General features: G+C 44.7%; 1 protein-coding gene across 1 annotated transcript; it reads left to right on the top strand.

Annotated features, from left to right (window-relative positions):
• The first annotated feature begins 159 nt into the window (after window positions 1-159).
• On the top strand, window positions 160-26,659 carry gatad2b (GATA zinc finger domain containing 2B). The gene is made up of 11 exons (XM_030789378.1): window positions 160-245; window positions 18,804-19,169; window positions 19,491-19,620; window positions 20,478-20,609; window positions 22,284-22,412; window positions 22,857-23,027; window positions 24,093-24,465; window positions 24,957-25,159; window positions 25,338-25,448; window positions 26,027-26,144; window positions 26,508-26,659. The coding sequence occupies exons 2-11, from the start codon at window positions 18,805-18,807 to the stop codon at window positions 26,642-26,644; spliced, it is 1,869 nt and encodes a 622-aa protein (XP_030645238.1). The 5' UTR covers window positions 160-245; window position 18,804; the 3' UTR covers window positions 26,645-26,659.
• Window positions 26,660-27,784: the final 1,125 nt, after the last annotated feature.

The following is a 27,784-nucleotide window of genomic DNA, read 5'->3' as shown; positions in this document are numbered from 1 at the left end:
GTCTCCTCCCCTCCAGACACAGACAACAACATACACCTTAATAGGGGCGCGTCTCCGACACAGCCGCCGACCAATAACCCGTCTGTCTGGGCAGAGACCAAGGGGATGAGCGCTTGTCGAGGCCCAATCAGCGCTTTTGTGTTGCTTGCCGGTGCCGGGGACTGGTCGTGAGGAGCTACTGCAGCGCTTCAGGATCGGAAAGTGAACCCGGAGCCAGTGAAACCTGAAGGCTAAAGGCGAGTCAGGTGAGTCCGGGGATTTGAGTGGGGCCTAGCAGGGTTGGACGTGATTTTGAAATTACGATGGCGGGATTTAAATCAGTTTGGATATGTAAGGAACCCTTTCGTGTGTGACAAGAGTTGCATCGCGGGTTACAAAGGGATTACGGACGGTAGGAAAAAATGTGGAGAATAGCCAGACAATAGCATACCCGCGCTGCAAAGCAAGTTGGCTAGTAGGCTTCCAACAAGCAGTAGTTCAAAGTGGCTAGCTAATACTAATAAAATGGTCTCGGTTTGTCCTCGGCGTATCATTAATCATGGGGCTCAGTGTTACATCTGTTGGATGGATAAAATTCATAATTAGGAGGAAGAAGTCTGCTAAGCATCGCAGTGATTGCAACATTTTAATGTCTGAAATCCGTTTCATTGTTTCATCTCGTGTCTCTGGGGGTTAACCCCAGGCTGCGCGAGAAGGCTACAGTAGTAGTGCAGCGGCACACAATGCAAATCACAAAACATACAGTTATTACGCCATCAGATCTCCGCTGTGGATAAATTCCTTAGGATTTGATATTTAAATGTTCGTTTTCAGAGAGATTTCAAGTGTTTTAAGTTGCGAGTGTTTGGTGAACTGTGCTGAGGGCACACGGAGAGTGAACGGTAGGGCTGATGGCTGTACAATTAGAAAAAAAAAAATCCGAATATGCATCAGCCATTTACGTAAGTGAGGACGTACTCTCAGCTTGCTCCATATGCACGCAAATGGCTGCCCAACACTTGACAGGCGTAAGACTGAAATTTAATTCTAACGTGAATGCATGTATTGATCGTAACTAACAGGGAGTCACTGATAAACGGAGGGAGATGACGTTTGGAAATAAACTCCGATCAATAATATATGCAGTCTCTTATTCTCGGTGCGGCAGACACGTCAAAAGTGAGACAGCGCCTAATTTATAGCCTTTACAGTCAGTAGCATACACTGATGGTTCAGCTCGAGCGTCTGCTTCTCATGCTTTTTAGTTATAACCTACAATTGCAGAGTTAGTTTGCTGCGAACTTGGCTGTGGAGAGTTACTGCCCTTTTTGGATTTATTTTTTGGGTTAACACTTCCCTTCCAAGATGCTTTGTCATTTATAATAATTACCACAATCCTGCCACCATGACTTATTTTCACTAATTAATCATATTTAGCATTTTGTTTCTATTTTTTGACACTTTGATATAGTTGTTGTTAATAAATCATTGCTTCCAATGTTTAATCTACAAATTGAGCAATTCGCTGTAGATTAAGAGATCCTGGCTTGGGTATCTAACAGGGAGGTCCAAAGGAACGGGAACAAGAGCAAAAAGGAAAGTCCCATTCCATCAGATCAGTTTTCTCCCTTGACTCTGAATCTAAGGGGCTGAACTATTCATTCTTTTGCCAGGTTTTTAAAACTATCTTTTCATGCATTTTAGTCCCCCCTTCCTTACTGTTCTTCAGTTTTTCACTCACTTTTTCCTTGAGGAAGTACCCAAGGCCATTTTTATCAGGAAGTACTTCTGTGGAGGTTCAATTCAATTTTACAAATTCTATTGAATTTTCTTGTGTAAACAACACCCCCACCCGACCCTTTTCCTCTCTCAACCGCTGCCAAATTTTGATAATTGATTTACCTCTTTGATAACAGTTATCAGTGATTAGCTGTCTTACACTGACAATGTAGACTATCTGAACTTTCTAACTTTAACAAATCCAAATTTAACATCATTTCGTGTAGCCTAAAGATGAGGCCCTGTCAAAAGTTAAAAGGTTCTTCTCAACTCTCAACATTATCTAGTTGGTCTGAGTGGGTAACTGATTTTTTGACCGGCAATGCTGTCTATGTGATGCAGCAGACCAAAGTCTTGATGACCTTGTTTGTATAATATTCTGTTTGATACATACAGATCAGGATGGAGCCCATAACAGTGTTTTCTCTTAATTTTGAAAAGGGGCTTCTGCACAGTCTGGAGCCTGCCCCACTAGTATTACATGCACAGGAGGGGTCCAAACAATGTTCTTATTGACTGTTTTGCTCAAAGCCATTTTGTGTGGACTGTTCCCCCATTTTTTTGCCGATAGAAGATACTTGGCGGTGTTGTATTTATTTTTCTTTCTTTCTTTTTTTCTTTCTTTCTTTCTTTCTTTTTCTTTTTTTTTTTTTTTAAGCTATTCATCACTTTAGGCAGTGCTCCCCCAGCTTATGGCCACTGTCTGTGAAGGGATTTCACGCAGTTTGCACTCTTTAATTTCCATGGTCTGTGGCCACCTTATCGTCAGTGACTGCCTGGTCTAGTTGAGCCCGTGAGACCTCCAATATGCGTCGGCAGGTGATTAGCTTAGATGGAATAGTCTGCGTCAGTAACCCATTCTGAACTCTGCTTTACGTGGCGATTAATATGCAGATTTGTTGCATTATAAGACATACGTGCTTCATCTAAGTCAACAGTGTATCAGATTATTTAGTACAGTAGCTTAGGGTTCATAGCTACAGCTCTTTTTTTTCTTTTATTTTTCTTTTTTTTTTTTTTTTTTTTTTTTTGTTTTGCATTTTAGAATTTGATACTTTGCAGATGCTTTTAAACCAAAGCGACTTACAATTAGTGCATCAATCAATCATTTTTTTTTTTGTTTAGCCCAAAGCGTGCAGATTTCTATCATGTATCCGTCAGTGCGGGAAGCCCTGGACGTTTCTTCAATATGGAATGAAATTTGTAGTTTTCACTCTTTGCTCAGAGCAGCTGGAAAGACAGGAGAAAAAACTCATGTAAGACTTTGTTGAAGAAAGATGACAGGATGTATTGCTGCTTGGAATAGCTTCATCATTCACTGACCAGAGAAGGTAGTGTTTAGAGTCGATGATGTCCCACTGCAAGCATCCCCAGTAGACACAACAAAACGTCCATTTCTGTAAACACACACCTGGAAATAGTCAACGAACAATCACGGGTCTCAGAACAAAGTTGGTGCCGGCCTTATGAAACATATCCTTACTGGAGCAGTATTCAGCACTGTATTCTAATAGATTTTTGAATGGCAATCAATTCGCATATATCCTGATATTAATTTCATGACCATGATTTGTATTTCGAAGGCAGACCGTCTGTTTTATGTTTGCGTTCTTAATTTGCAGAGTGAAGTTCTTTTAAGAGACTTTTTTTTTTTTCTTTGATAGTGAGTTACAAAAGGACCCCAAGGTCTGAACAGTCAGATCCAGTAGGGATTTGATTCGGTTTCTCTTGTTTTCACTCTCAAAGATAAGGCTTGTCGGTCTTGGCAGCAGTGTTTTTACAGTTTCTGTTAGTTCTATAGGAAAAAAAAAAAAAAACACTGTTATGGAGGGCATTATTACCTCATCCCTCCCAACTGAGATCATACATAAACAGATTAACACTTTCTTGCTCACATTTTCATCCTTGAGGAATGTTTTTCCACTTTTCAATTTTTTTTTTTTTTTTTTGGGCCTGTCAGGGTTGAGACTTGATCTAAAACAGGTAGTCCAAATGACATCAAGTAAAGTGTTTTTAAGACTTCCAGCAATTGGGTTATGGTCCAAACCCAAGATAAGCTTGAGGTAAGTGTAAGTTTTCACTGAAAAGTTTTCACTCTCAGTACTCCACTGTTTAGAAGATTATTTGACATATCAGAACTATAAAGAAGCACCGTGCCACGTTGCTCTCCGGCCTAAACTGATGCATTGTCCAAACCTCAACACTGTCTCTGTGACTCCACCAGCTGAACAAAAGGGGTACACTCAGGTACCCCTATAGAGTCAGCGCTCATTTTATGGCCCTCGCTGTCGTAAAATTAAGAGCTAAACGCCGTCTATTTTTAGGCAAAAGAAATCAGTATAATTAGCTCTTAATCAGGAAAATTAAGTTTATTTAAAAATCCGCCCAAGTGAAAATCCTTTGAGGGGAGAGAAGCCTCGTCGGTTGCTGGCACGTGCTGCTAATTGATATGTGTGATGTTAATGAATGCTTGTGAAGTGTAGCGATAAACAAGGGATTCATCTTGCACAGCAGTGGAAAAAAAATAAAGGCAAATGTGAAATAATGCATCTTCATAAGTTCTCAATTTGCTACAGATGCACATTGAGAACAATGTTTTGAAAATGATGCTAGTGGTGATTTGGAGTGTCATTAAGAATGCGTAAAGAGGCTGTGTTCATATTTTTATGACTTGTGTTGGGGGGGGGGGGTTGCATTTTGACCTGTCTTTCGAAAGTCCGTACGGACTAATTGTGTCGTGTGACAGATATGTCTGTCGTTAAAAGTATGTGGGTTTCTTCATGTGTTTGTAACAGAAGTGCATAAGAATTGAGGGTAACCAGTGAACATCCAGAACAGTTTTTTTTTTTTTTTTTTTTTTTTTTTAAGGAAGGACTTCTCAGAGGGCGGGGGGAGGCTTTTTCTACTGCTGTGGATTCATCTTTCAAACTTTGTTTGGCTGTTCATAGAAAATGATTTTGAATACATTAGACAAACGGTGCTTTTGGCCATAAAAGTTGTGCCTACATGGGCATCACCTACTTTCCACAGGATGAATGAAGAGTGAAGCTAATGCTAATGTAAATCTGGTACAGCTATCTCCTAAACGCAACTTTGAACCAGAGAGCAATCTGCAGATGTAAGGAAAATCATAGCGTTTGCCATCAGAATTCTCCATAGTTTTTGTTATGTTTTTTTTTTTTTTGTCGAGGACATTTACTTTAGTAGGTTTGACCATTTGTAGCCACAAGGCAAAGTTCCAGGAGTAATGCTTAAGTCGAATCCCTCAGAAACAAAACAAGCTGGATGAGAGTGAATTAGGCTTTGCTGAGGTGTATGTATGTGTTTAAGTGTGTTGGTGCCACCCTTGTTAACACCTGAATGGAATGGCTGTGTTCAGTGGGCCTCACGCAAGGCGTATTAAAACCCCACGCAGAAACAATCAGCCTAGATGAATGGCTCCCTGTGAAGTTTAATTAGAGGGCCTCCCTGATGCTTTAGCTGGATAAACAGCAGTGGGGAAACAACACAACGTGCTGCTGTCAGTGACTGTTGAGGAATGTACATACATAGAGTATATATACTCTGTGAAAATCACAGCCAACTGGAATTCACATCCAGCTTCCAATGTAGCAGCACTTCTGTTTAATGGCTTTAAGAACCCCAGATAGAAGTGAATAGATAGCTGATCAGCTTGCTTACTTAGTTCTCTCTCTCTCTCTCTCTCTCTCCCCTTCTCACTCACACGCACACACAAACACACACTCACGCACACACATGTTGTCCTAAACCCAGCAGCACAGAGTGTCCTGGCACTTTTTTTTTTCAGCCTTGTATGGGATGAACTTATACATTGATTAAATTGCCGAGGTACCACAAGCTCCACGTCGTTTATGTTTCCTGCGACTAAGCCAGACGGCCTTTCGTTTCTAATTTTCTTTTCATTGTTAACCCGGTGTCAGGCATTAATAATAACATGCTTTTCAAACGCATATACTTCTGCTTTTCTTTGAAAATGATACAAAGGGAGAAGAGGGATGCAGAAGGAGTTTGTACCATTTGACAGCGAGGAAGGGTTTTTTTTGGCATTTGGATAGTTTAGAAAAGAGTCTCGTTTAGCACCGTGCAGAGGTGCACAATCCCCAGGTGGATGACTCACGATAACCTTCAAACAGAGAAACTCACCCCGCACATTTAAGGAAAGGAGGGAACTGGGTGATGTGTGTAGCTGAGATGAGAGCTGCCTGGTTTTGTGAGTGCTGGACTGAATCAAAAGCTACGAAAGAGACTTGTGATACTGGCTCTGCAGCGGCTTCCTCGAGAGCCTGTTCTGAACTTACGAGACTACCGCTCTTACTCGTCTGATCTTCAGAGTGAGATGCAGTCCCCATGTTTGGTTACTGCCTTTTCAGCTATGTTTGATGCGTAGCTAATTCATGACACATTGCTGCATGAGAAATGTTTACCTCCAAACAGGTTAATCTTTCTGCATGGCTTTCGATGAACCTAATCAGCATTTTTATCAAAAGCTTTTGAACACAGTGAAATCGTGCGTTCTTACATCGGTCTGCCCGGTGTCTATCTATTGTTGTCTGCAGACTCATCGATAGTTGTGTAAACTGTTGATATTTCTCCGCTTGACATATGTAACATAATTTTAGGTGGTTGACATAGCTTGGTGTTTAAGTTGCCCGGTAATTCTCAGCGTGATCTCCTCATGTGGGTGTTTTCCCTCTACACAGCCTCCCCGGTCTCACGGGTGCCATTTTTTTCCCCTGGGAATCTGGTCGTCCTCGTGTCAACTGAAGTATCCCCCAGATAGAAGATCAGATTTTTTTTCTTGGTTATCCATCTGAACGGCAGTGCGGTCTTATCTCTCGCTTTACCTGGTATCACTAAGCATCAGTAATAACGTACAGTGGTTTCTAAATCCTTCACGAAGACCTAATCATCCTTACTGTCTTTCTGAAAGAAGAGCTTCATGTCGGCGTAGAAACACCATTTTGTTGCCAAGGACGGCTGGAAATCTCGCATGTTCTTATAGGTTTTTCGGCTATTGTTATGCCTATTGAAAAGTCTGCCCGCTTTCCTTTCACTAGCAATCTTTCATTAACTGTGATTGTTTCACAAAAGATCTCCGATGCGTTTAATCTTTGATCACACTCATCAGAACAAGTTTCTGCTCTGTATCCCCTGTAATTTTGTCCTTTATTTCCCCCTTGGCAGCCACGGACCACCGTACATGGGCATGCGTGATGCAGAGCTCCAGTGCAAAGATGCGCTTCACATAGTTCTTCTGTTCGTTTGTTTTTATACCTTATTTCTGTTCTGCCATAGGCTTCCTAGCTGAAATGATGTTTTCTAGTCTATATGTGCTTATTACTTTAAGGTCCAGATAGGTTCCTACTGTAGATTTTATCTCAACTTGACAAAGCACTCGCCCTGATGGAACGTTTCTGCGATTCAATGAGGTGTGGAAGTCAGACTTAAACGTAGGGCTCTGTGTGTGTGTGTGTGTGTGTGTGTTTGTGTGTGTGTGTAAATGTGGCATTTATTGTTTTGTTATTTGTATTTATGTCTTTTCATACATTGAATTTGCGATGCTTTTTGATTTTATTTAATGATTTTCGTGTGTCCCCCCACCACCACCATCTCATTTTTGCCCAGTTCAGCCACATTTTAAAATCTCTTTGCTACCTCAGTCTCTCCAGATGTCTCAAGTTCCAGCATTTTTCCTTTTTTTTTTTTTTTTTTTTTTTTTTAAACTGTGTATGCCCCACCCTGTGGTCTGAAGTTCCGCAATGAGCCTTTTTGACAAGGTGCCAGGTTTTGGATTCAGCGTCTTAGAAGAAGTAGATTTTCCTCTCACTGCCCTGAAAACACAGGGGCTTCATGACCCTCCCCCCATCCCCTTTGGATCCCCCTCCTTTTCTCTCCCTCTCTCTCTCTCTCTCTCCCTCTCTCTTTCTCTCTCTCTGTCTTCGTGTGACGTCCTGACCACTAACGGCTACATATTAAGAGATAATTCCATACCCTGAGGTTACAAACCGGCTTAGACTGGCTCTCTAGCATTTTGACTCCGCTGGGTACCCTGGGTAAAAAAAAAAAAAAAGATATTGTGACTCTCTGCTTTTTTTAAAGGAACAGGAGACTAATTTGGAAGAGTGACATCAGCCCAGTGTACATTCTTACACTTACACACATACTTTTCATTTATTCCCTTTGGCTTGCTAGGTCACTGAAAAAATAAAACCCAAAAACACTCAATGAATTACCGTTTTGTAATAAATTACCGTTGTAAAACTCAAGTCTTTTTTGAGACTTTATTTTTTTTTTTTTTTTGCCAAGTCAGTAATCTTGTACACATTCTTCAGGGCTTTTGTTCCCTATCTCAGCGTTCCATGAATATCCTTGAATCCCGTTGAGAATGACTCCACATTGTGAAATGGTCTGTCCTGCTCAGAAGGTATAAAGAAAACATCTAAGTGTAAACTAGCAGCTCCTGATGAAAATCAAAGGTTAAACCGGGGGTTATTGACTGTGTGCTTGTAGTTATCTCAGTGCTGTTACAGCACCGTGCTGTTAATCCTTTTGCCTTAGTCTAAAATGTTCACTTTAACACACAGAACAAAAAATCTTGGCGATAATACACGTGATTGGGATTCGTGTATATCTCTCTGGTATTCATAGCATGTCTGGTGCAATCTGCCACATGTACAAACTTCTCTGACAACCAGATGATTTACCTGTGCACTTAGTCCTTTTGAACCGTAACCCTGCTTCTGTGTCCTCAAGAGAACATCCACGTTTAAAAAAAAAAACAAAACAAAACTAAAAAAAACAAAAACCAAAAAGATTTATTCTCCGTTTCCTGTCCCTTCTCATGTTGAATCGAGTTTGATCTCTGTGCGTATTTGGAATAATTTCGTGGTGTAAGGTTTTTAGTCATCTCTTTTTCCATCCTGAGTGGTGCCAGCTGAGTGGGAGTAATGTCACTGGCCAAGCGAGTGAGCTGGAGATGACTTGGCAAATTGACGGTTCATGAGGAGAAAGAGACTATGATGTTCGTTCATACACCGGGGACGTGGTGTTTAGCACCTGCGTGGTCCGGGAGGGTTCATGGTGTTGGAGATACGGTATGTATTGGATAGCCTTGAGTAACCTCCGCAGTATGTGCTTGTGTTGGCAGGAGCGTAGTTGCTGATTCCTTTACTGAGAAAGAAACTGGCCTCGGTTTTGCACTTTTAAATGTACCTACCATCAGACAAAGCTCCTGGCAGATGCTGTTGCTAACCAATGTAACTGGAGGAGAAATCTAGTTAAGAGTTGAAAACTAGTGGATTTCTCTTCGCCCGCCGTCCACTGCCGTTACTATAGAGTCTGCCTCTGTCATCAGTTTCTCAAAGATGTTGTTGCTTTCTTTTTTGTCTCTTCTTCTTCAACTTGACACTACCACGTAATGCCCGCCCCTTTTGCTCCCTGCGACTGTCCTGAAGTGCCCCACCCTCCTCCCGAATCACCCCTCCCTCCCTCCCGTACCCCCACCCTTTCCCTTCCTCTCTCCCTCCCTCGGGCGACAGCAGAACAGGAATTGATTAGTGGCACAGCTTAAAAATAGAAGGGCCTGTTGTCATGGCAACGGCCACAATGAGCTGTTGTCTTGTTTAATGAAGACCAGGGCTTTAAGTGTTGTTGCCGTACAGACGTGTGAGCAAGAGACTCTGTTAGTGTCTAGGTGTGTGACGGTGTGCATGGTTACAGAGAGAGAGACCAGCATTTGTGTGCTTGTTTTGACTGAGAGAAGACAGAGGGTGTGTGTTGGCGTGTGTTATGGCATATGCAGATGGTAGCTAACGTTTAAAAATTTGTTTGTGTACATGTTTGTGCAGTTAAAAGTAGCTGGGATGCGTGTGGGTGTGTACAGAACTGCTTTGGAGGTGTGAGACAACTGATTTGCGTTGTTACAGTCTCATCCTCACCGACTCAACCTAGGGGTATAAAATAAAAACAGTGAAAATGAGAACGATAGTACATCAGCCCTATCAGGCGTTCGCAGCCCTCGAAACAGATTATTGACTCTAGACATCCAGTTACCCGTAACACCCTTACAGTTCAAACCAACCAATTACAACTCTGTTGCCATGGGCGCCATCCGCTAAATTGGCCTCATTAGTGTCAAAAAACTAGCCGTATGCAAATTTTTGGTCATATTCCCAGCAGCCTCCGCCTCTGAGTAATGTACAGCAGGGACGCCAGCGTGTGGGCTGATGAGGATGTGGGTCCAATTAGTGAATTAACCAATGATCTTAGAAATTGCGCTCATGCCCAGACCCCTCCCCTGTACCTCTTTAGCGGTTCTTATGGCCGCGGCACTGCGCTGAGACGCCATGCCCTTTAGCTTATGGTTTGTCCTATGAGTGTGACTGTGACCTGAAATTGCCTCTCGGTAACCTATTTTTCTATGGTGGCCTTGCACAGCTGACTACAGCATCCCGGCTGATTTTAGTATCTCACTGATCACAGCCGAGTTGTTTTTAATGAGACGTCCAGGCTTAGACTAATAAGACAATGTTGTGTCGACAGAGGCTTGCGTCGGGTCAGAAATGTGCTACTGCTTTTTGAACCGCGTTTCATAAACCTGCGTTGTCATTGCGGACTTGTCAAAACGCGCAGTGTGCTATCTGACCGCACACTGCATGAGCCGCTGTAGAGATTCAGGGTGAATGTATCTGGCTTAATGTGGTAGCTTCTCGCTACATGCTCAGAATTTAGCACTTCTGATTGTCTGCCCTACCTCGACGTTTCACTGAATTTGTCCGTGCAAGTAATCCGTTTTTTTTTTTTTTTTTTTTAATTTATTTATATCTTTTTTCATACCAGATTTAGTGGCTGATTAGAGGAGGCCTATCTGCATCCATGGGCTGTTCGCTTAAAGGATGGGATTTAGCTGCTCTTTGCTTTTGCGCTTGTAACGCTTAAGCCACGGTTGTGTCTGTATCAGTTGCGTCGTGTAGTTCAAAGCAACCGTTTGATCGGATCGTAAAGTGGCTCCCTTCTTTCTCAGCGATAAACGAAACCTTCTGGTTTACTCTGTGTGCATCTCTCTTCTCTGATCTGAATATGGCTCTCCTGAAATTCACTGAACCATACACTCAAACCCAGGGCCTAATTTGGAGGTTCGGTTTAAGCGGACAAAGATCGGACGCAGAGGAAGGAGTGGTTGACGTTCTATTTGTATTCTTAATATTTCATACTGAAGTAAAAGCAGCCTTTAATGTCACCTCCGCTTGCACCTACCTTCCCTTGTTCCGTCCGCGCCGTCTCAAGAGCGCGTTCAGATGGGCTTGTAAAGGGCCCGACGCTATCGAGTGTGGAGAGGACGGAGAGTGTTGATAGACTCTTGGCTGGCCTTGCAGCGGTTCTGACCCGCACCTCGTTTTGTCACCTGCTCTTCAGCCCGTCTGGAGTCGTAAGCGTGCGAGTACAAATGGCTGTGCAGTGAGATCATGAGGACCTAGTCTGCTGCTCGAGTAATATTTCTGGTTTATGTGCCCTGGGGGATGTCACACTCTCGCCAGTGAGTTGTCGCTTTGGAAAGCGAGCTCACAGAGTCGCGGCTTCGCCGGAGAGAGTAGCTGAGGGTGATGGCGCTAATGGTATAGGAGAGGTGGTTGCCCTTGGTGCCCTTTTTGATCGACATCGTCACGCCCGTAGAGGGACCCAGACGTTGACACGCCCTCGTGAAGGCATGAATCTGCCCAAGCGTCGAGCAGCGCTGTTTGTCGTAATGGCACGACGAATAAAGTTTTCTTTTTCTTCATGAAGATGGACAGCGCCGCTCAGAGCGGCTCCACTCCGAAGTGACGCGGAGGCATCAGAACAGGCTGTACAGACCGGCTTGTTCGTAGATTGCCTGAATGTTTTGGCATGTCTCAGAAACCTCTACCAGTCAGAGAATTTGCCTGTAAGAATAGGACAGTTTGGTGAATTTTGTGTTTGCTTCTCAAGAGCTCTAGTCTATTGGATTTTCGTTCATTTCTGAGTTTCCCGTTGCGCCTATATTTGTAGGCTGCTCTAGCTCTCAACAGCTCTTCACAAATGATCTGAATTTATGTTTCCTACCGGTATTTTCTACAGTTACCAGAGGGAGCATCTCAGGACATAGCACGGCATAGATGCTATTCTCATCGTGGAACTAGAAATTGACATTCCCTACTAAAATTTGGAGTTCCTGCTTAGAAATCAGTAAGTTTTAGCTATAATTTGTGATAAATGCCCCCCCCCCCCGCCACCCCGCCAATCTTCATTTCTCTAAAAGAACAGGACAGAACAACTGGATGGCTGTTACACAGAGAGAGAGAGAGTGAGAGATTAGCAGCAGTCCCGCTGTCCTCAGCGTCAGAGATGCTTACCCTGCATGACCCTATAGCAAACCTCCACTCCTCAGCTTGAAAGTGGGTTACTGCCTCAAAGCATCTCATTCATTACAGCTAAGGTCATTTCAAACATAACGATTACCTTGTTAATGATGGAGAAGGTCCACATGAATGATTGTCCGAACGAATATGCTTATGATGCCATGCCTTGCTGTTGGTCGTTTTATTTTTTTTGTCCGGTGGGAGGGGTCCACACCTTGGTGATTGCGTAGCAGCCATTTTGAGATCTCCATGCACAAATGTGGCAAACGAGGGAAAGGCTTAATGTATCCAGTTGAGCGGGTGGATGATCAGACAGGCAGGATAAGTCTAGCTAGATTTGGGAGATGGGCCAGGATTGGCAGGAGTGAGGTGGGTTTGTGTGTGTGTGTGTGGGCGCGCATTGGGGGGGGGGGGGGTGATGTATGTGTTTGGATGGGGGGAGGGGGGGGGGGGGGGGGGGGGGGTGATACATAAGCCCCTGTCCTCCCGTGATAAGCACTGTGCCCCGAGATGGATCATGCCGCAAACTTGAAAAAATTAATATTTTCGGTAGTGTTGCAGACATGCATTGGGTTACTTTGAACGTGTGTGTGTGTGTGTGTGTGTGTGTTTAGAACAAGGCACTTCTAAACAGCCCTCCGAGGAAAAAAAACCCCCAAAAAACCAGAGGGGATGTGATGCCACCAGTGCTTTGCTTTGGGGAGGTGGAGCAGAGGGAAGAGTTGCGTCAGCCAGATGAATTGTCATGATGCAGATCATGCGTGAAATGAGCTGCGGATTCCACCATGCGGTCGCAAATGGCCTTATTATCATTACACCCCATCATCTGGCATTCGGCCTGTTTTTATAAAACTCTCCAAATCTGTTATGTCTAGTGGTGTTGGGGGTGGAGAGGTGTGTGTGTGTGGTGGTGGGGGGGGGCAGATTTGATAATGTATGTGTGTTTGGGTTTGGAGGGCTTTTTTGTCGGGGTGTGATGGCGTTTCGGAGAGAAAAAGAGAGAGAGAGCGAGCGAGAGAGTAAGGGCAAAAGGAGGAGGACATTTTTGTGCATGTAGTGATCTGATCGACAGGCAGCAGTGGCGTGTGCATAAAGAAAATGGTGTGCTGGTGGGGGGAGGGGCGGACAGGGAATTAAGGGTTGGCATTATGACAGGGTAGCGTGTCAGGAGAGCACTGCCGTCTTTTTTTTTTTTTTTTTCCGTCTCTCTCTCTCTGCTTATTCTCCTCCTTTTTATCCTTAGTCCACCCCACCCCCTCAAGCCTTTTTTTTCTTTTTCTTTTTTTTAAAGAAATCCAGATCTCTTACGCTCTTATATTATGGATGAATTAATTAAAAAAAAAAAGGAACATGGAAGGACTCTTAACAGTTAGTACCTTGAAGGGGCCCCAAGAAAGTAAGCGTGTGTGTTTATTTTTACAACACAGGGAGGGGGAGGGGGGGGGAGTACTTTTTTTGGAAATGGGGGGAGGGGTGTAGAACAAGGGAGGGGTCATTTTAGCACGGCTTTGTGGTGTGTGGCACAGCTGTAGTAGGAAGGGGGGGGGGGGGAGTGTTTAAGGGGCACAAAAGGGAGCCTTATGTTGGCATGGCCCATGAAACCACAGTTCATCTTTTTTTTTTCCCCCCCCTTTTCTCTCTGCAGCGTGAGGCCTTCATCCTGAATCCTCCTCTTCACTGCCAATGTGAAGACGTCTGTGGCACCTATAGCGGCCGATACAAACGCAGTGTATTTCATATCAACAGAACAAATCAACAGTTAAAAATACCGTATGTGAGGAGAGATGTGGAAACGAGGTTGAGATGGTGATTTGATATCTTTAGTGTAGTAACCGGTGATTGGGGTGAAGGGGGGGGGGGGGGGGGCGTTCGAGAAGATATCCTCCTACAGCGTTCTCTTTCTTTCACTTGTAGTGTCTTTCTGTACCGTTCTCTCGCTCTCACTATCTTGGTCTCTCTCGCTCTCTTTTCCGTTTTCTTTCTTTTCATCTCCCTGAGCTGCTGCTGTGTTGGCTGGCAGAGTGCCCAAAGCTCTTGGTCTGTCATGGAGTGCGCGTGTGCAGGTTTCTGTGGAAGAAGTGTTTGTGTGTGTGTGTGTGTGTGCGCGCGCGCGTGTGTGTGCGTGTGTCGACCGAGGTGTGCGTGTAGATGGGGGGGTGGGGGGATGAGGGGGGGTAGGGAGGAGTGGGGTGAGGAGAAAGAGTCTGGTTTTTGTAGCAGCTGACTGAAACAGTCATTATATTATGTAAAGGGGGACTGAGGGAGCAGTAAGGATTGGGGGTGGGAGGAGGACTGAACACTGACGCGCACAAGAAGACAACTCTGATTGGCTGATTTCAGCCATTGTTGGTTATGTGTGTTCTTGTGCCTGTACTCTCTCTCTCTCTCTCTTGCTCTCTCTCTCTCTTGCTCTCTCTCGCTCTGTATCTCTCAGATACACACACGCACGCGCGCACACACACACACACACACATTCTTTCACTCCTCACTTGCCTGTGAGGTGGGTGGTTTTAAACGGTGCCACGACACACCATTACATATCCAAGATTTTTTTTTTTCCCCTCTTTTCGCTCGAAGGTGCTGTATAGACACTTTTTATACCGCGTTAAAAGTAGCCTTTGTCATTGTTATATCCAGACATTTGATATAAACTGTTTCACTCCACAGATGCCTTTGTGCTCAGAAATATAAGTTCTGAAGTGTATCTCCAGTTTTTCCCGTTTAATGAAAGTGATATAGATATGTTGAGACGTGCCTAGATATTGAGATATCACACTGACACATAAAAGATAAAATTAGGTCAGATTACATGGTGGATGAGAATGAATGACAAAAAGATACTGTAAGGAAATAATGAAAAAATCAAGAGATGATGAAGTGATCAAAGCACCAATTACATCTCAGTTGAACATTTTAATTGTGTACATTTTTACAACAGGGTATTTAAGAGGAGTCAGATGTAGGTCTGTGGGGTATGGTTTGGACTCAGATGAGAGATGAGGTTGCATTAGCTTGTGGTTCCAGGTTAGAGGTTTGTAAGTCTGTGTGACGTTCTGGTACCAGCACGGTGGACCGGTACAGTTATTGTTAGCGTAGTTAGAGTTATTCTCTCCTGTCAAACAGTGGTTTCAAATGTTTGTTAAACATGAAAATGACCGCAGTACTTTGATGGTGAAATGACTTTGAATTTTTCCAAGTAGAGACATCCGTGTATTATACATCCGTGGACCATTCTGTACTTTTAGTTTAAAGGTTAATTCTCTAGCATGAGATGGGTCCAGGCAAGTGTGATATTAACGGTTTGAGTCGTAGGCGAGTGATCCGGAAGTGAGCGTTTTCCAAACCACTACACCTTAATTCCAGAGCGGTTTGATGATATTTAACAGGGCATTGTGTGTGGAATTGCAGCTACCAAACCAATATCACAAGCATTAATGAATCCACAGAGTCGGTAGGTCAGATCAGTGTTCTGTTAGGGGTCTGCGTTTGGTTGGTGCTGTAATCTTGGGCATTGTGAGGTGATATATGCAGGAGGAACATAGTCAAGTGTAACTCACTGATCCCATATAAATTACAGTGTGTCAAGGTCCTTTGTCTGCATGTGTCTCATTAACAAGGTCACGGGGCTGGACCAATACATACTGTACTTGCTGATTAGTCATATCTCGCAAGTGGAAGAATGAGGGAGGTTTGGCTAAGCCTTTAAAAACGGAGAACTTGTATTGCATGTCTTGAAATGTCTGCTCACACCCTACAAAAAAAGACAATATGTTGGTTTGCGTGCGCGTGCACGTGCATGAGTGCATGTGTGTGTCTGTCTGTGTGTCTGTCTGTCTGTGTGTGTGTGTGTGTGCGTGCGCGCGCGTTGTCCTGAGGTGTTGTTGCTGGCTTGGTGCATTGCACCCAGGGCTCGCTTCACAAAGAGAACCGTTTGTCAAGTCCCATAGATCAGACTTAGATTGTCCCTCCCTGTGCCGTGAATAAGAATCCATGCTTAATTGTAGAGGCAGCGCGTAGACGCGTGCGTGTGTATGTGTGTGCGTGTGTGAGTGAGTGTGCACGCGTGCGTGTGTGTGTGTGTGTGTGTGTGTGTGTGTGTGTGTATGCGTGTGTATGCGTGTGTTTTCGTGCGCTGAGTAGAAATGCAGCAGAGCGGTATCTCTTTATACCACTGCTGTATAGAATCACCTGACCAAGGGTTTAATACACACGCTCTAAACCACACCTTCATCTGATTCCAGCCTGTACCCACTGCATATTCACACAAAGAACTGTGAGCTTCTCTCTCTCTCTCTCTCTCTGTGTCTCTCCTTCACACACACACACGCACGCACGCACACACACACACACACCTCTCTCTCTGTGTCTCTCTTTCACACACACACACACGCACACACACACAAATCAATGCCTGAGCTTTGAAGAAGTGAAATATAGACTAAATACACTAATGGTATGTTATTGGTTTGGAAATCCCAAACATAGTAACAAATAAAAAGATGCTGGGCATTGGATTTTTTTTTCACTTTGATGGCAAGGAGACTAACTGTGGTGTCCATATTTTTCCACATATGTTCAATAAGAGAGATTTGTGAAGGTGACTGTCCAGTACACCGTGATCTGTACCGTGTAATAACTGTGTAGCTTTACTCTTCTTCCTTTCCCACTGCTGGACAAGATGGTATTTTTCTCCAGTCAGGCTTTTCCTCGGGTGTTTGGGCTATATCACCCCGTGTTTAGAAGTCCTCTATTACCATAAGGTTCATTTCCTGAGAGCAAGCTGTTGTGTGTGTGGCTCTGCAGAATCTCGTGTGCATTAAAGAGACATCAGCAAAGCACAACACCTGATGTTAATGCTGCGTCTTAGACTGGTGCCTCGGCACTCACCGTGAGCTGAATACCAATGTATCAGACGGATGAAGAGATTCTACCACAAACAATAGGCCGTGTCTGTACATTTGCCATTGTCCAGACAGTTCCCGTGTGTGTGTGTGTGTGTGTGTGTGTGTATGTGAGAGAAAAGAAAGAGAGGGAGGGAGAGAAAGAGGGGAGTAGCCTCACTCTGCCCTGTGGCCATGAAGGACCCACCCAAGCATGCTTAACTCGCAGAGACGACAACACACACACACACACACACACACGATCATTTAGATCACTAGTACATGACCCATGGACAGAAGTGAACAGACGCCTACGTGTGCCTTGATTCACGGGCACTTGAACATGTATGACCTCTGCATATATATATATGTGTTTCTCACACACACACACACAGTGACTCAGTCATACTGTATACTGACTCTGGCCTCTGAGCCTGTTTGTGTACAGTGCACTGTGGCTTGTCTTGAGGGGGAAGAGCGGAGTCTCAAGAGTTAATTGTAGTAAGTGCACTACATATTATAGAGTGTCTGAGGTTTTTGTGGAAATACATCATTGCTAGTTCCTGCCTTTGTCTGCCTCACATGAACACAAATTGTTTTGCTCTTGGTTGGCAAGCCAAAGTGTTATCCCCGAAGATTTGAATCTTTTTAACTTCAGTAGTCGGTCCACAAAGATCAACTAATTACTTGATTTATCTGTCTTTTGACTTTCTTTTACTCCTCGTCAACCTATCAAACTTATGCTTCATTGTCTGGAGAAAGAACTGTAATTCCGAAATGACTTAAAAAGTACAGTTCTGACGATATGAATATGGAAGTGCTGATGATTATCAGTGACGGAAAGGATTTTTTTTGCTTTCTGCACAGAATACTAAGAGACGTTTTTGAAACCAGCAAATGTCAAGGCAGTTTGGCAACTTTTTTTTCAATAGTGAAAAGTGTTTTCAAGGTTTACAGGCTTTCCGAGAGGAAGGCGCTTTTCAAGTCTATTACAATGTCGTTCATATTCAGGATCTGTAACGACTTTTATGCGCTCAGATGATGTCTGCCCCACCACGGAGACCTCGGAAATCCATTCACTAGCACGACATTCATTCACTAGAGAATGACACTAATGTAATTAGATTCCTTCGACGGCAGCTCAATTCTCAATTGCAGTAATTAGCATCCGCGGAGTTAGATCTCCATGTGCGAATGTGAAAGTCATCCCCTTTCGCATAAACGCCCCGACCGACTTTTTGACTGAAGAGCGAAGTTTGTCAATGAACGGGCTACTTCAGAGAACTGCCGCTTCTGGGAAGCCTCGCGAGCGAAGTCAAAAGCGACCCCGATCGCGGCAGCCGAATATTAGCTTGGCATACTGAAACGGCATTTCATTCAGTCCAACCAGAGCCTTCTCTCTCTCTCTCAAGCTGTGAACAGTAATTCAAATATAATGCTCATATAATTAATCAATTAAGCTTTGAGAGGCCTTGTGCAGCGTAGTCCACTACCACAGCAAGAGGCAGGCTAATGGCTCCGCTTAGTCTGTGGGCGTTCGACAAGGAGTCATGACAACACACTCGCACAACGCTCCCGCTCAGTCACGGCTCGTAGTCAAGAAAGCCTTGAAATAATTGACTGATTTGCATCGGGCTTAACCATTTGAATGGATTTCTTCTTCTCAAGATGAAGATGTGCAAACGTGTGTAAAACAGTCTTTTTCAGTGTATTAAGGTAAATTAAAGACCTTTCTTTCTTTCTTTCTTTCCTCCCTCTCTCTCTATAGGATGGAGCGGATGTCTGAGGAGGCGCTTAGGCTGAACCTGCTCAAGCGGGGGCTGGAGGTGCCGGACGACAGAGAGGAGGCCCTGGCTAAGCGCCTCAAGATGGAAGGCCACGAGGCTATGGAGCGCCTTAAAATGCTCGCCCTGCTCAAACGCAAAGACTTGGCAGCCCTGGAGGGGGCCGCGGCGGTGGCTGCAGCCATGGGTGAGGGCAAAGGCCCTGGGGGAAGCCAGGGGCTGGTGACACTCTCTACCTACGAGGAAAAGATGAATGGAAGCCTGCGAGGAGGGGGAAGCCACGGAGGCCCCAGTAAGAATGGAAAAGAGAACATGGCAGATGAACCTGTGGACATGAGTGCCAAGAGGAGGTGAGGGGGGGGCGGGGGGGAACTAAAGTGTCATCGCTTTTGATTGCTTAATGTACGACTTTAATAATGTGTTTCCGAACAAAAAAACACCATGTTTCTTGTATTGTTCCTAGCATGTTCAGTCTAATCAAGCGAGGACTCTGAGAAAGTTTATAGATAAAAATGGGATGTGTGTCATTTAAGAGAATGGATTTGAGGTAGCAGAATGATAGTTTCATCACTCGTTTTGTAAAATAGTTATAACAGACTTCACAGAGGGGTGTGGTGGTTCGTTCCAGTTCATTTAGTTTGAGCTTTGATGGTTCCTCTCTCCATCCTCAGTGATTTGGACCGAGAAAGGCGCACTCCATCTCCAGACGTGATCATCCTGTCGGACAACGAGGCCTCCAGCCCTCGCGGAACCCCCCACCCCGAGGAGAGGCATCACCGTGCCAACCTGGAGATGTTCAAGGTACATAACCAAAAAACGTCAAACCTCTTGTCATTCGTCCTAAGATTCACTCATTTTCAGTTCTCTGAACAGTACTGCATTTCAGGAGTCAGTCCCCCCCCCTCTTTCTCTCTCTCTCTCTCTCTCTCTCTCTCTCTTCTCCCTTCTGGCTCTTTCTGACACAGACAGACTTTTTCTTTGTCTGTCAATCAGTTCCTCTGACAGTCATCTTCACGCTTGACTGTAGTCTCTTTCCCTAGTCTTATAGCTATATGAGTCATAGCATAAACCAGACGACAGAAGAACATTACAGTGATTAGGGTTGTTGGAACACTCAATCATTTTTCTCTCTCTCTCTCTTTTTTTTACTTTCCCTCCATCCCTGAAAAAAAAAATCACACTATCTCAGGAAACCAAACTGTCAAGTAGTGGTGCCAAGTGTCCTGTGTAAAACAGGGGATTATGATTTGCAGTATGTGACGTTTCAGCAGATTTATTGAAGATTACATTAAGGTTATAAAGAGATAAAGACCATTAACCTTGAAAAGAGCACGCAGCATTTTTGAATGTAGCCTTTTTTTTCCCCCTTAACTGGTCGCTCTGTGTGTTTCTCTGAGTCATAATTTTTTTTTTTTTATCATTTTTCTATCAGGATGTAATTTGTTACACCTTTTGACTCTGAGTCACGATGTGCGTGTGCGTGAGCTCGTGCGCACATGCATGTGTGTGTCTGTGTCTGTGTGTGTGTGTGTGTGTTTGTGTGTGTGTCTGTCTGTCTGTCTGTCCATCAATTTGTTATATGTATCATATAGCCCATAGCTTATAGTGTATTACTTTCTGATTCACAAGCCGTGTGTGTGTGTGTGTGTTTTACACAGGGGAAGACAGGAGAGGAGAGACAGCAGATGATCAAAGCTCTTAGAGAGGAGTTGAGGCTGGAGGAGGCCAGACTGGTTCTGCTGAAGAAACTGAGACAGAGTCAGATTCAGAAAGAGAACGTGGTCCAGAAGGTCAGTACCCCACTCTACTCCTCCTCCTCATCACCGCAACCACCAAAGCCACCTCAGCCATGGCCTCACACGCAACCTGTCACCCGTCACTCAAACCACACCTTCCGCCGCAGGCTTCCCTCCCAGCCCCTGGATCGGTTCACCCAGAAACATTTTCAGTGGTTACCGATCTTAATTAAGAGAGCGAGTTTCTCGAGGATTAAGATTAAGATTAATCCCGGATTGAAGTGCATTTGTTTTGAGTGGAAATTTTCTGTCAAGGGTGTAACATGAAGTCTGAATCATTTATGGGAGAAACCCTTTTATGATTTGTTGTCACATGATGGTGTATTTATAATGTAATCTGTATTTATAGAAGTATATTTTGTGGCTACATACTTGTGGTGCAGAAGTGTAATGCTATTCTGGTCATTCTTTCTGCGGCTTGTTTTAGCGCTTTCACTTGTAGTCTTCTGTTGTCTCTTCTACATTTCACTATGAGTCAGCCTAACTCATATAGCCACTGCTTCTCTCATTCTGATACTTCTACATTGATTACTATATCTACAGTAGCTATTTACAGCCGCCTACCACTGTCACTAACAGCCGGCTTTAGAACACCCTCGTTTATTCTAGGGTTCGTTTCAAAACGCATGGGTTAAGCTCAGCCAATCAGAGTGGCCGTAAGACTGAACCAACTCAAGGTGGAGTCAGTTCTGTATTTGCCAAGCATTTTCGCATGCACTAAATCAGGCTGTAAAGAATATAGCAAGGTCCGGTTGTTTTGATTTCTTTCCTACTGCCTCAGATGCTTTTGACATTAGTAACAGCTACAGCTATGAATAAACTGAATGTAAAACTTATAATTATGATAGTTCAAGTTCAGGTTCTAGTTTATTTAAAGCCCAGTATCACTGTTTACAGTCTCAGAGGGCTTTACACACCCTCAGGTTTACAACAAACAAAGCAGGATGGCACCCCCAGACTTAATCCTCATAGTGGACAAGAAAAAACAACCCCCTCAAAAAACCCAGGTGTTGTAGGGAAAAATGGGAGAAATCTTGAGAAGGGCCACAGAGAGAGGAGACCCCTTCATGGCCAGACAGGTGTGCAATAGTGCATAGTGATGGTGAGTTCACGTTCAACCATAGTACTTAGCATATGTAAACATGTCTAACTATGTCCTAAAACAGTTACTGATGGAAAAAGCCTGTCATGTTGCGGTCATGTTAGTAATTTCACACGTGCGAGTGGCTTTGGTAAAAGGCCGTTAGACAGGAGTTGCTGTGTTGAGGATGAAACCCGAAGCTATAGCCTCACTGATAGCATATCACAGCTCACTGCGATGTTTACAGCAGTTCTGCAGTATGGAGATGTTTAGTCTGTGAGTCTCAGCTCTGTGTCACTCCACACAGATGAATGGACCCTTCCCCTGTCAATAACAGTCAAGTCCCACCCTCAAGCACAAGTTCATCTCTACCGAAAAATCTTAATGTCTGTGTACTTAACGTGGTTTTATTTATTTATTTTTATTTGTCTATTTGTTTATTTTACAGAGAGCCAAAAGCTGTTAGACAATAGAAAATGAAGCTGCGATATCGAAGTTTTAGTCATCCCGCTCTGCATGGGTGCAGAGACTTGACTGATTAAGACTGTACCTTGCCTAACATGTACCACGACTCTCTTCTCTCCCAGGTGCCTGTTGTCCAGAACGCCCCGTCCTCTGTCCAGCCTTCTCCCATCCACAGCTCTCAGGGGCTGGGCAAACTGCCCGTGCGTCCTGGCCTCCACGCCTCAGAGCCCCAGAACCTCCGCACGGCACAGGTCGGTGTCCAGCTCCCAGCGTTAGGCTTTTTTTTTTTCTTTTTAATGCCCGTTTTGGATCAGTTTCACTGTTGCATTAGTATGACTTAGTTATCTATTGATATTTTGTGCTACATTAGAAAATCAGGTGAATTTTCTGAATTGTTTGTGCCTGTTAAACTCTTCTTAGTAACTATGATTTATTTTTAAACTGAGAAATGTATTTGTAGTAGAGTTTCACCGCACCGTTTATAGTAATCTGTGTAGAAATAGCATGAAATATAAAAGAAATAGTTAGATGGTATAACAGAAGAATGCTGGCCAGATTATTCTGTGATAATTTGCTGGCTACATAACGCTTGGACAATAGTGTTTATCGACCTCTAACAGTAAAGATGGTCTCTGCTGACATCTGCTGGTTGTAAAATACATTGCATGCATTCACTTGTACTTGCTGTTTAACAGAGCCACACAGTGATCAGGTCAGCTGCCAACGCTGCCCTGCCCCCCATGATGATGTCACAACGGGTCATTGCCCCCAACCCCGCCCAGCTGCAGGGCCAGAGGTTGCCCTCTAAACCAGGGATGGGCAGAGCCTCCACAGGGGGCATGAGCAATGCTGTTAGCTACCAGCAGGTACACTGACCTTCCTGTTCATTGATCCACTGTAATACATTGCACTAACAGCAGTCAGTCAGTAACACCTAGATGAACTATTTTGCATATCTCTGTGCTGGCTCACAGGAATTCCACAAATGGGGAAATTTTGTCTTGTACAAGTGTTTTGCGACCTATAAAGGCTTTCAGCTGCTCTGAGCTGTTTGCACTTTAATTTTTCTCAGATGTCTATGTCAGAGCCCATGACATCAACCAAAGTCTGTATAAAAAAAAAACAAAACAAAACATTAAATCTACAGAGCATACCTTTGAAGAAACCATCCTATTTATTCTATTTCTGTTTCAAGGTCTCTTAACAGCGGGGACATAACTGTACCTTTAGTCAATGTCTGAGTCTGAGTCAGTGATTGACTGATGGCCTTTTTTATGTGGACACTTAGCTGGACTTATCAGAGGGATAAACTTGCGCCCAACTTGCTCTATGGATTTATCAGGAAAAACATTAAAATACCTAAGGAGAGAATAAACAAGAATATGGAGATGTCATTAATCTCCTTTTATCAGTCTGAGAAAAATATGCCAAACCCATCCAGCAGATGATAAAAATTCAAAAACCACAATAATCTTAAACGTTCAGTGAATGTCAACACAGCCTGCGGGTTTGAGAGGATTGCGAAAGCAACATCCGTACGGTTTGTCTGGGTCGCCGGAGAGAGCGCCATGGCAAAGTCAAGCCTTAGTGCATTCTGTCTACCTGTGGAAGTCCAGTAGATTGTTAAGTGGCATAAAATGCCTATTGGAACTCCCCTCATTTGCCCAGGGCTCTATCTGTCACTGAAAAGCTGAATATCTTGTCATTTTTCTCTGTGTTTGACCAGACAGTTCTCTTTCTCTGTGACTCCCCAGTTGACCCCTTTGTTTATTTGTTTGTTTCTGTTTGTCAGCAGACAGTAGGTCCCAGCTGTCAGACTTGTCAAGTAAATTATATTAGGTCTGAGGGAGTATTTAAATGAGTTTCCCTATTGCTCATTTGAGCTCTTCGTACTCTCTGTAATGCTCTGTCGTGGTATTTGTGCACTACAGGCGACCAGCCAGCAGGTGGCGGCCTCTCAGCGCTCTGGCTCCTCCTCAGCCATGTACATGAACCTGGCACACATGCAGGCTGCGGGCGCGGCCGGCGTGACCGGGGTGGGCGTGGGCGTGGGAGGAGTGGGTGCGGTGAGCCCCTCCACCCTGTCCAGTGCTTCCTCCACCGTGGGCTCTCTGAACGACCAGGCCAGCAGTCAGGCGGCGGCCAAACTGGCCTTGAGAAAGCAGCTGGAGAAGACCCTCCTGGAGATCCCCCCACCCAAACCTCCGGCCCCGCTCCTGCACTTCCTGCCCTCAGCAGCCAACAGCGAGTTCATCTACATGGTGGGGCTGGAGGAGGTGGTTCAAAGTGTCATCGACAGCCAGGGTGAGGGAGAGAAAGAGCCACACTTTTACAGCATGGCGGGACTGAGAGAGAGAGAGAGAAACCTGGATTGGAAAGGTGTTGCTTAAGGGGGAAAGAGGAATTAATTACACAGTTGGTTGTCATAGTTACATAGTTACAGATGCAGTGTTTAGTGTTAGTCGGAGCAAAGGGAAGATTAATGTTTGGTTGTCATAGTTACGTAGTTACAGATGCAGTGTTTAGTCTCAGTTGCAGTGAAGGGAAGATCGTTGTTTGGTTGGGAGTGATAATGACGAGGGCCCTAGTTTACCTGAACTAGTAGAAGAGCGAGATTGTACCTATTCTCAGGGATAAGAAAGAAAAAGAAAAACGTTAAAGGTGTTGCCTTAGTTTTGACAGTCACATTAGCTTTAGGATATTCAGTTCTTTTGTCTCTCTGTGGTCAGCGAAGCAGAAGTTCCCTCTTAGATATTCCACTCCTGACTCCACACACTTGCTCATTGTGTTTGTAGGTAAATTACGGGGGTCACTGTCCCGCATGGAGCCTTTCTTCTGTGCTCAGTGTAGGACTGACTTCACCCCCCACTGGAAACAGGAAAAAAGCGGACGCATCCTCTGCGAGCAGTGCATGACGTCCAATCAGAAGAAAGCCCTGAAAGCTGAGCACACCAACAGGCTGAAGAACGCGTTCGTCAAGGCCCTGCAGCAAGAGCAGGTCAGTTCATATCTCAAAGACTCATCCAGTCCTTAAATGATTTCACTTCATTCACTGTATGACAGCATAAGGTAATTTACTACTTCTCTGCATGGTGAGTAAAACTGTCTTTCCAGTGTATTATAGTATATTAAAGCCCCCCCCCCCCCCGTCTCTCTCTCTCTCTCTCTTTTCTCAGGAGATAGAGCAGAGGCTCCAGCAGCAGGCTGCCCTGTCCCCCAGCTCTGCTCAGACGGTCACCAGCGTTAGCAAGGCCGAGACCTTGATCAGACACCATGCTCTCCGACAGGTCTGAGCATCCCTCACGCCACTTGAGCTGTTATTACTTCACTTGTCCTCACCTCTGTTTGACAAATACTAGACTCACCGAACACTTCTTCACATCAGACCAGCTTGCCACTAATGTCAGTACATTACGCTGATGTTTGACTGATTCAAGACAGGAACATGTACCCTTCATACCAGTATGTAAAATGCAAGTTTGTGGTTTGTTAACATGTAGAGTGTAACTTTACTGACTCTCTCCCCCGTTCTCTCTCTCTCCCCCCTGTTCTCTCTCTCCCCCCTGTTCTCTCTCTCTCCCCTGTTCTCTCTCTCTCCCCCGTTCTCTCTCTCTCTCCCCCGTTCTCTCTCTCTCTCCCCTGTTCTCTCTCTCTCCCCCGTTCTCTCTCTCTCTCCCCTGTTCTCTCTCTCTCTCCCGTTCTCTCTCTCTCTCCCCTGTTCTCTCTCTCTCCCCCATTCTCTCTCTCTCTCTCCCGTTCTCTCTCTCTCTCCTCCGTTCTCTCTCTCTTACCTCCGTTCTCTCTCTCTCCTCCGTTCTCTCTCTCTCCCCCGTTCTCTCTCTCTCTCCCCTGTTCTTTCTCCCAGGCCCCCCAGCCCCAGGCGGCTCTGCAGCGGGGTCTGACCAGCTCAGCACGGGGAGTCCTCTCCAACTTCGCCCAGGCGTCTCAGCTGTCTGTGCCCAGCGGCTTGCTGGGGATGACGGGCAAGCACTGCGGAGGAGGAGGGAGCGGCGGCGGGGGCAGCAGCGGTCGGGCGCAGCACGACAGCCACAGGCAGATCTACAACATCCCCGGTAAGATAGCACCGTGGCAACACAGCAGGCCTCTCTACGAGCTGTCATTACAGCATTCTGCCTCCGCGTCTTCCCCCGACCCCCTGTGCTTAAATCAGTAGAATATAACGTGTAATTAAAAATAATTTCGTTGTTGTATTTTGTTGTCTTCTTCTACTTTTGAGACGATCTTCCTCTGTTACTTTACCCGGTTCTACCTGTGCATACGCTCATCCTTTTCTCTCATTTCTCTCTCTCTCTCTCTCTCTCTCTCTCTCTCTCTCATGCTTTCAGGGCTGAACATTGCCTATCTGAACCCGGGGGGAGTTGGGGGACACAAGGCGTCCAGTCTTGCAGACCGACAGAGGGAGTATCTGCTGGACATGATTCCGCCGCGTTCCATATCCCAGTCCATCACTGGGCAGAAATGAGCTCTTTCAGGGCCCCTCTACACATCCCACACACCATCCACCCCCTTCGACCCCCCCTTCGACCCCCCCCTCCCGCCCCCTCCGCCCTCCTCGATTCATACACTCGCACACATCACAACCACCACCCCCCCATCGCATGCAGTGCCTGTCCGTATGCCTAGTCAACTAACCCATGAGTACAACTCTGTCCGCCAGACCACAGACACCGAGCTGTCCGTGCATCTTGACTTAACTTTCCTACTATAGCAAAGCTCTTTATCATTATCTCAGCTACTATTGCTGTCGTTAGTGCTACAACCAATATTATCACCATTATGATTCTGATTATTATTATTATTATTATTATGATTATTATTATTATTATTGGTATTATCAATGCTTCTGTTAGATTTATTCTTACCTTCTAGGTGTAGTGTTTTGACTTTTTACGTTTTCCCTCTTTTTTTTTTTTTTTTTAATTTATTATTATTATTTTATTTTTATTTTTTTTTTCGGAGAGGGAGGAGCTTAGATTTCAAACAGTCTTCTTTTGTCATTTCATTACATCTCTTACACCTCCCCTTTTTTTTTTGCCCTGTAAACACACGCACGCCTCTTTGCTTTTCACAAGAGAGCCTCCCTGCTGTACGTTGTGTACGCCACATAAAAGCTTCTGAAGCATAGCTAAGCTTTGGGAAGAGGAATGGCTTTTCAGACTGTCCACGCTGGTAGACCAGAGTCTTTGTAGTGATTACAAACAACCTCTGCGTATAAAGAGCCTGTAGTAAATGGGTTAATGGAGCAAGACGGACTTTTTTCCTTTTCCTTCCCCACGCGGGAGCAGTTTTTTTTTGCGCGGATGCAATGGGGGGGGGGGGGGGGTATGGGGGGATGGGATTGGTCCACAGACTGTTGGTTTCGCCTTGAGAAGGCTACAGGAGTACCAGAGAAAAGCAGGAGCTTTTTTTTTTTTTTGCAGAGTCACTGAAGATGATAGACATGCGGTTAAGACATTGAGGGATGAGTCATTGGCTACACACACACACACACACACACACACACAAAAAAGTGTTGTTAGAGCGAACGGCCTTGGCAAGACCTCCTAAAAAAGCGCACGGTGCTGAAAAGACCTGAAAAGAGTGCTAGCGACGGTAGATGGTC

Source organism: Chanos chanos, chromosome 12, assembly GCF_902362185.1.
Source record: "Chanos chanos chromosome 12, fChaCha1.1, whole genome shotgun sequence".
NCBI classification, from domain to species: domain Eukaryota; kingdom Metazoa; phylum Chordata; class Actinopteri; order Gonorynchiformes; family Chanidae; genus Chanos; species Chanos chanos.
Note: the sequence above shows the minus strand (reverse complement) of the source record. Positions and strands in the feature narration are given on the sequence as shown.

Excerpts from the sequence above, each read along its gene's own strand:
- gatad2b (XM_030789378.1), top strand. The coding sequence starts at position 18,805 with ATGGAGCGGATGTCTGAGGAGGCGCTTAGGCTGAACCTGCTCAAGCGG. Across the intron at positions 23,028-24,092 it reads ATGCTGTTAGCTACCAGCAG|GCGACCAGCCAGCAGGTGGC; the intron begins GTACACTGACCT and ends TGTGCACTACAG. Across the intron at positions 26,145-26,507 it reads CGGCTTGCTGGGGATGACGG|GGCTGAACATTGCCTATCTG; the intron begins GCAAGCACTGCG and ends TCATGCTTTCAG.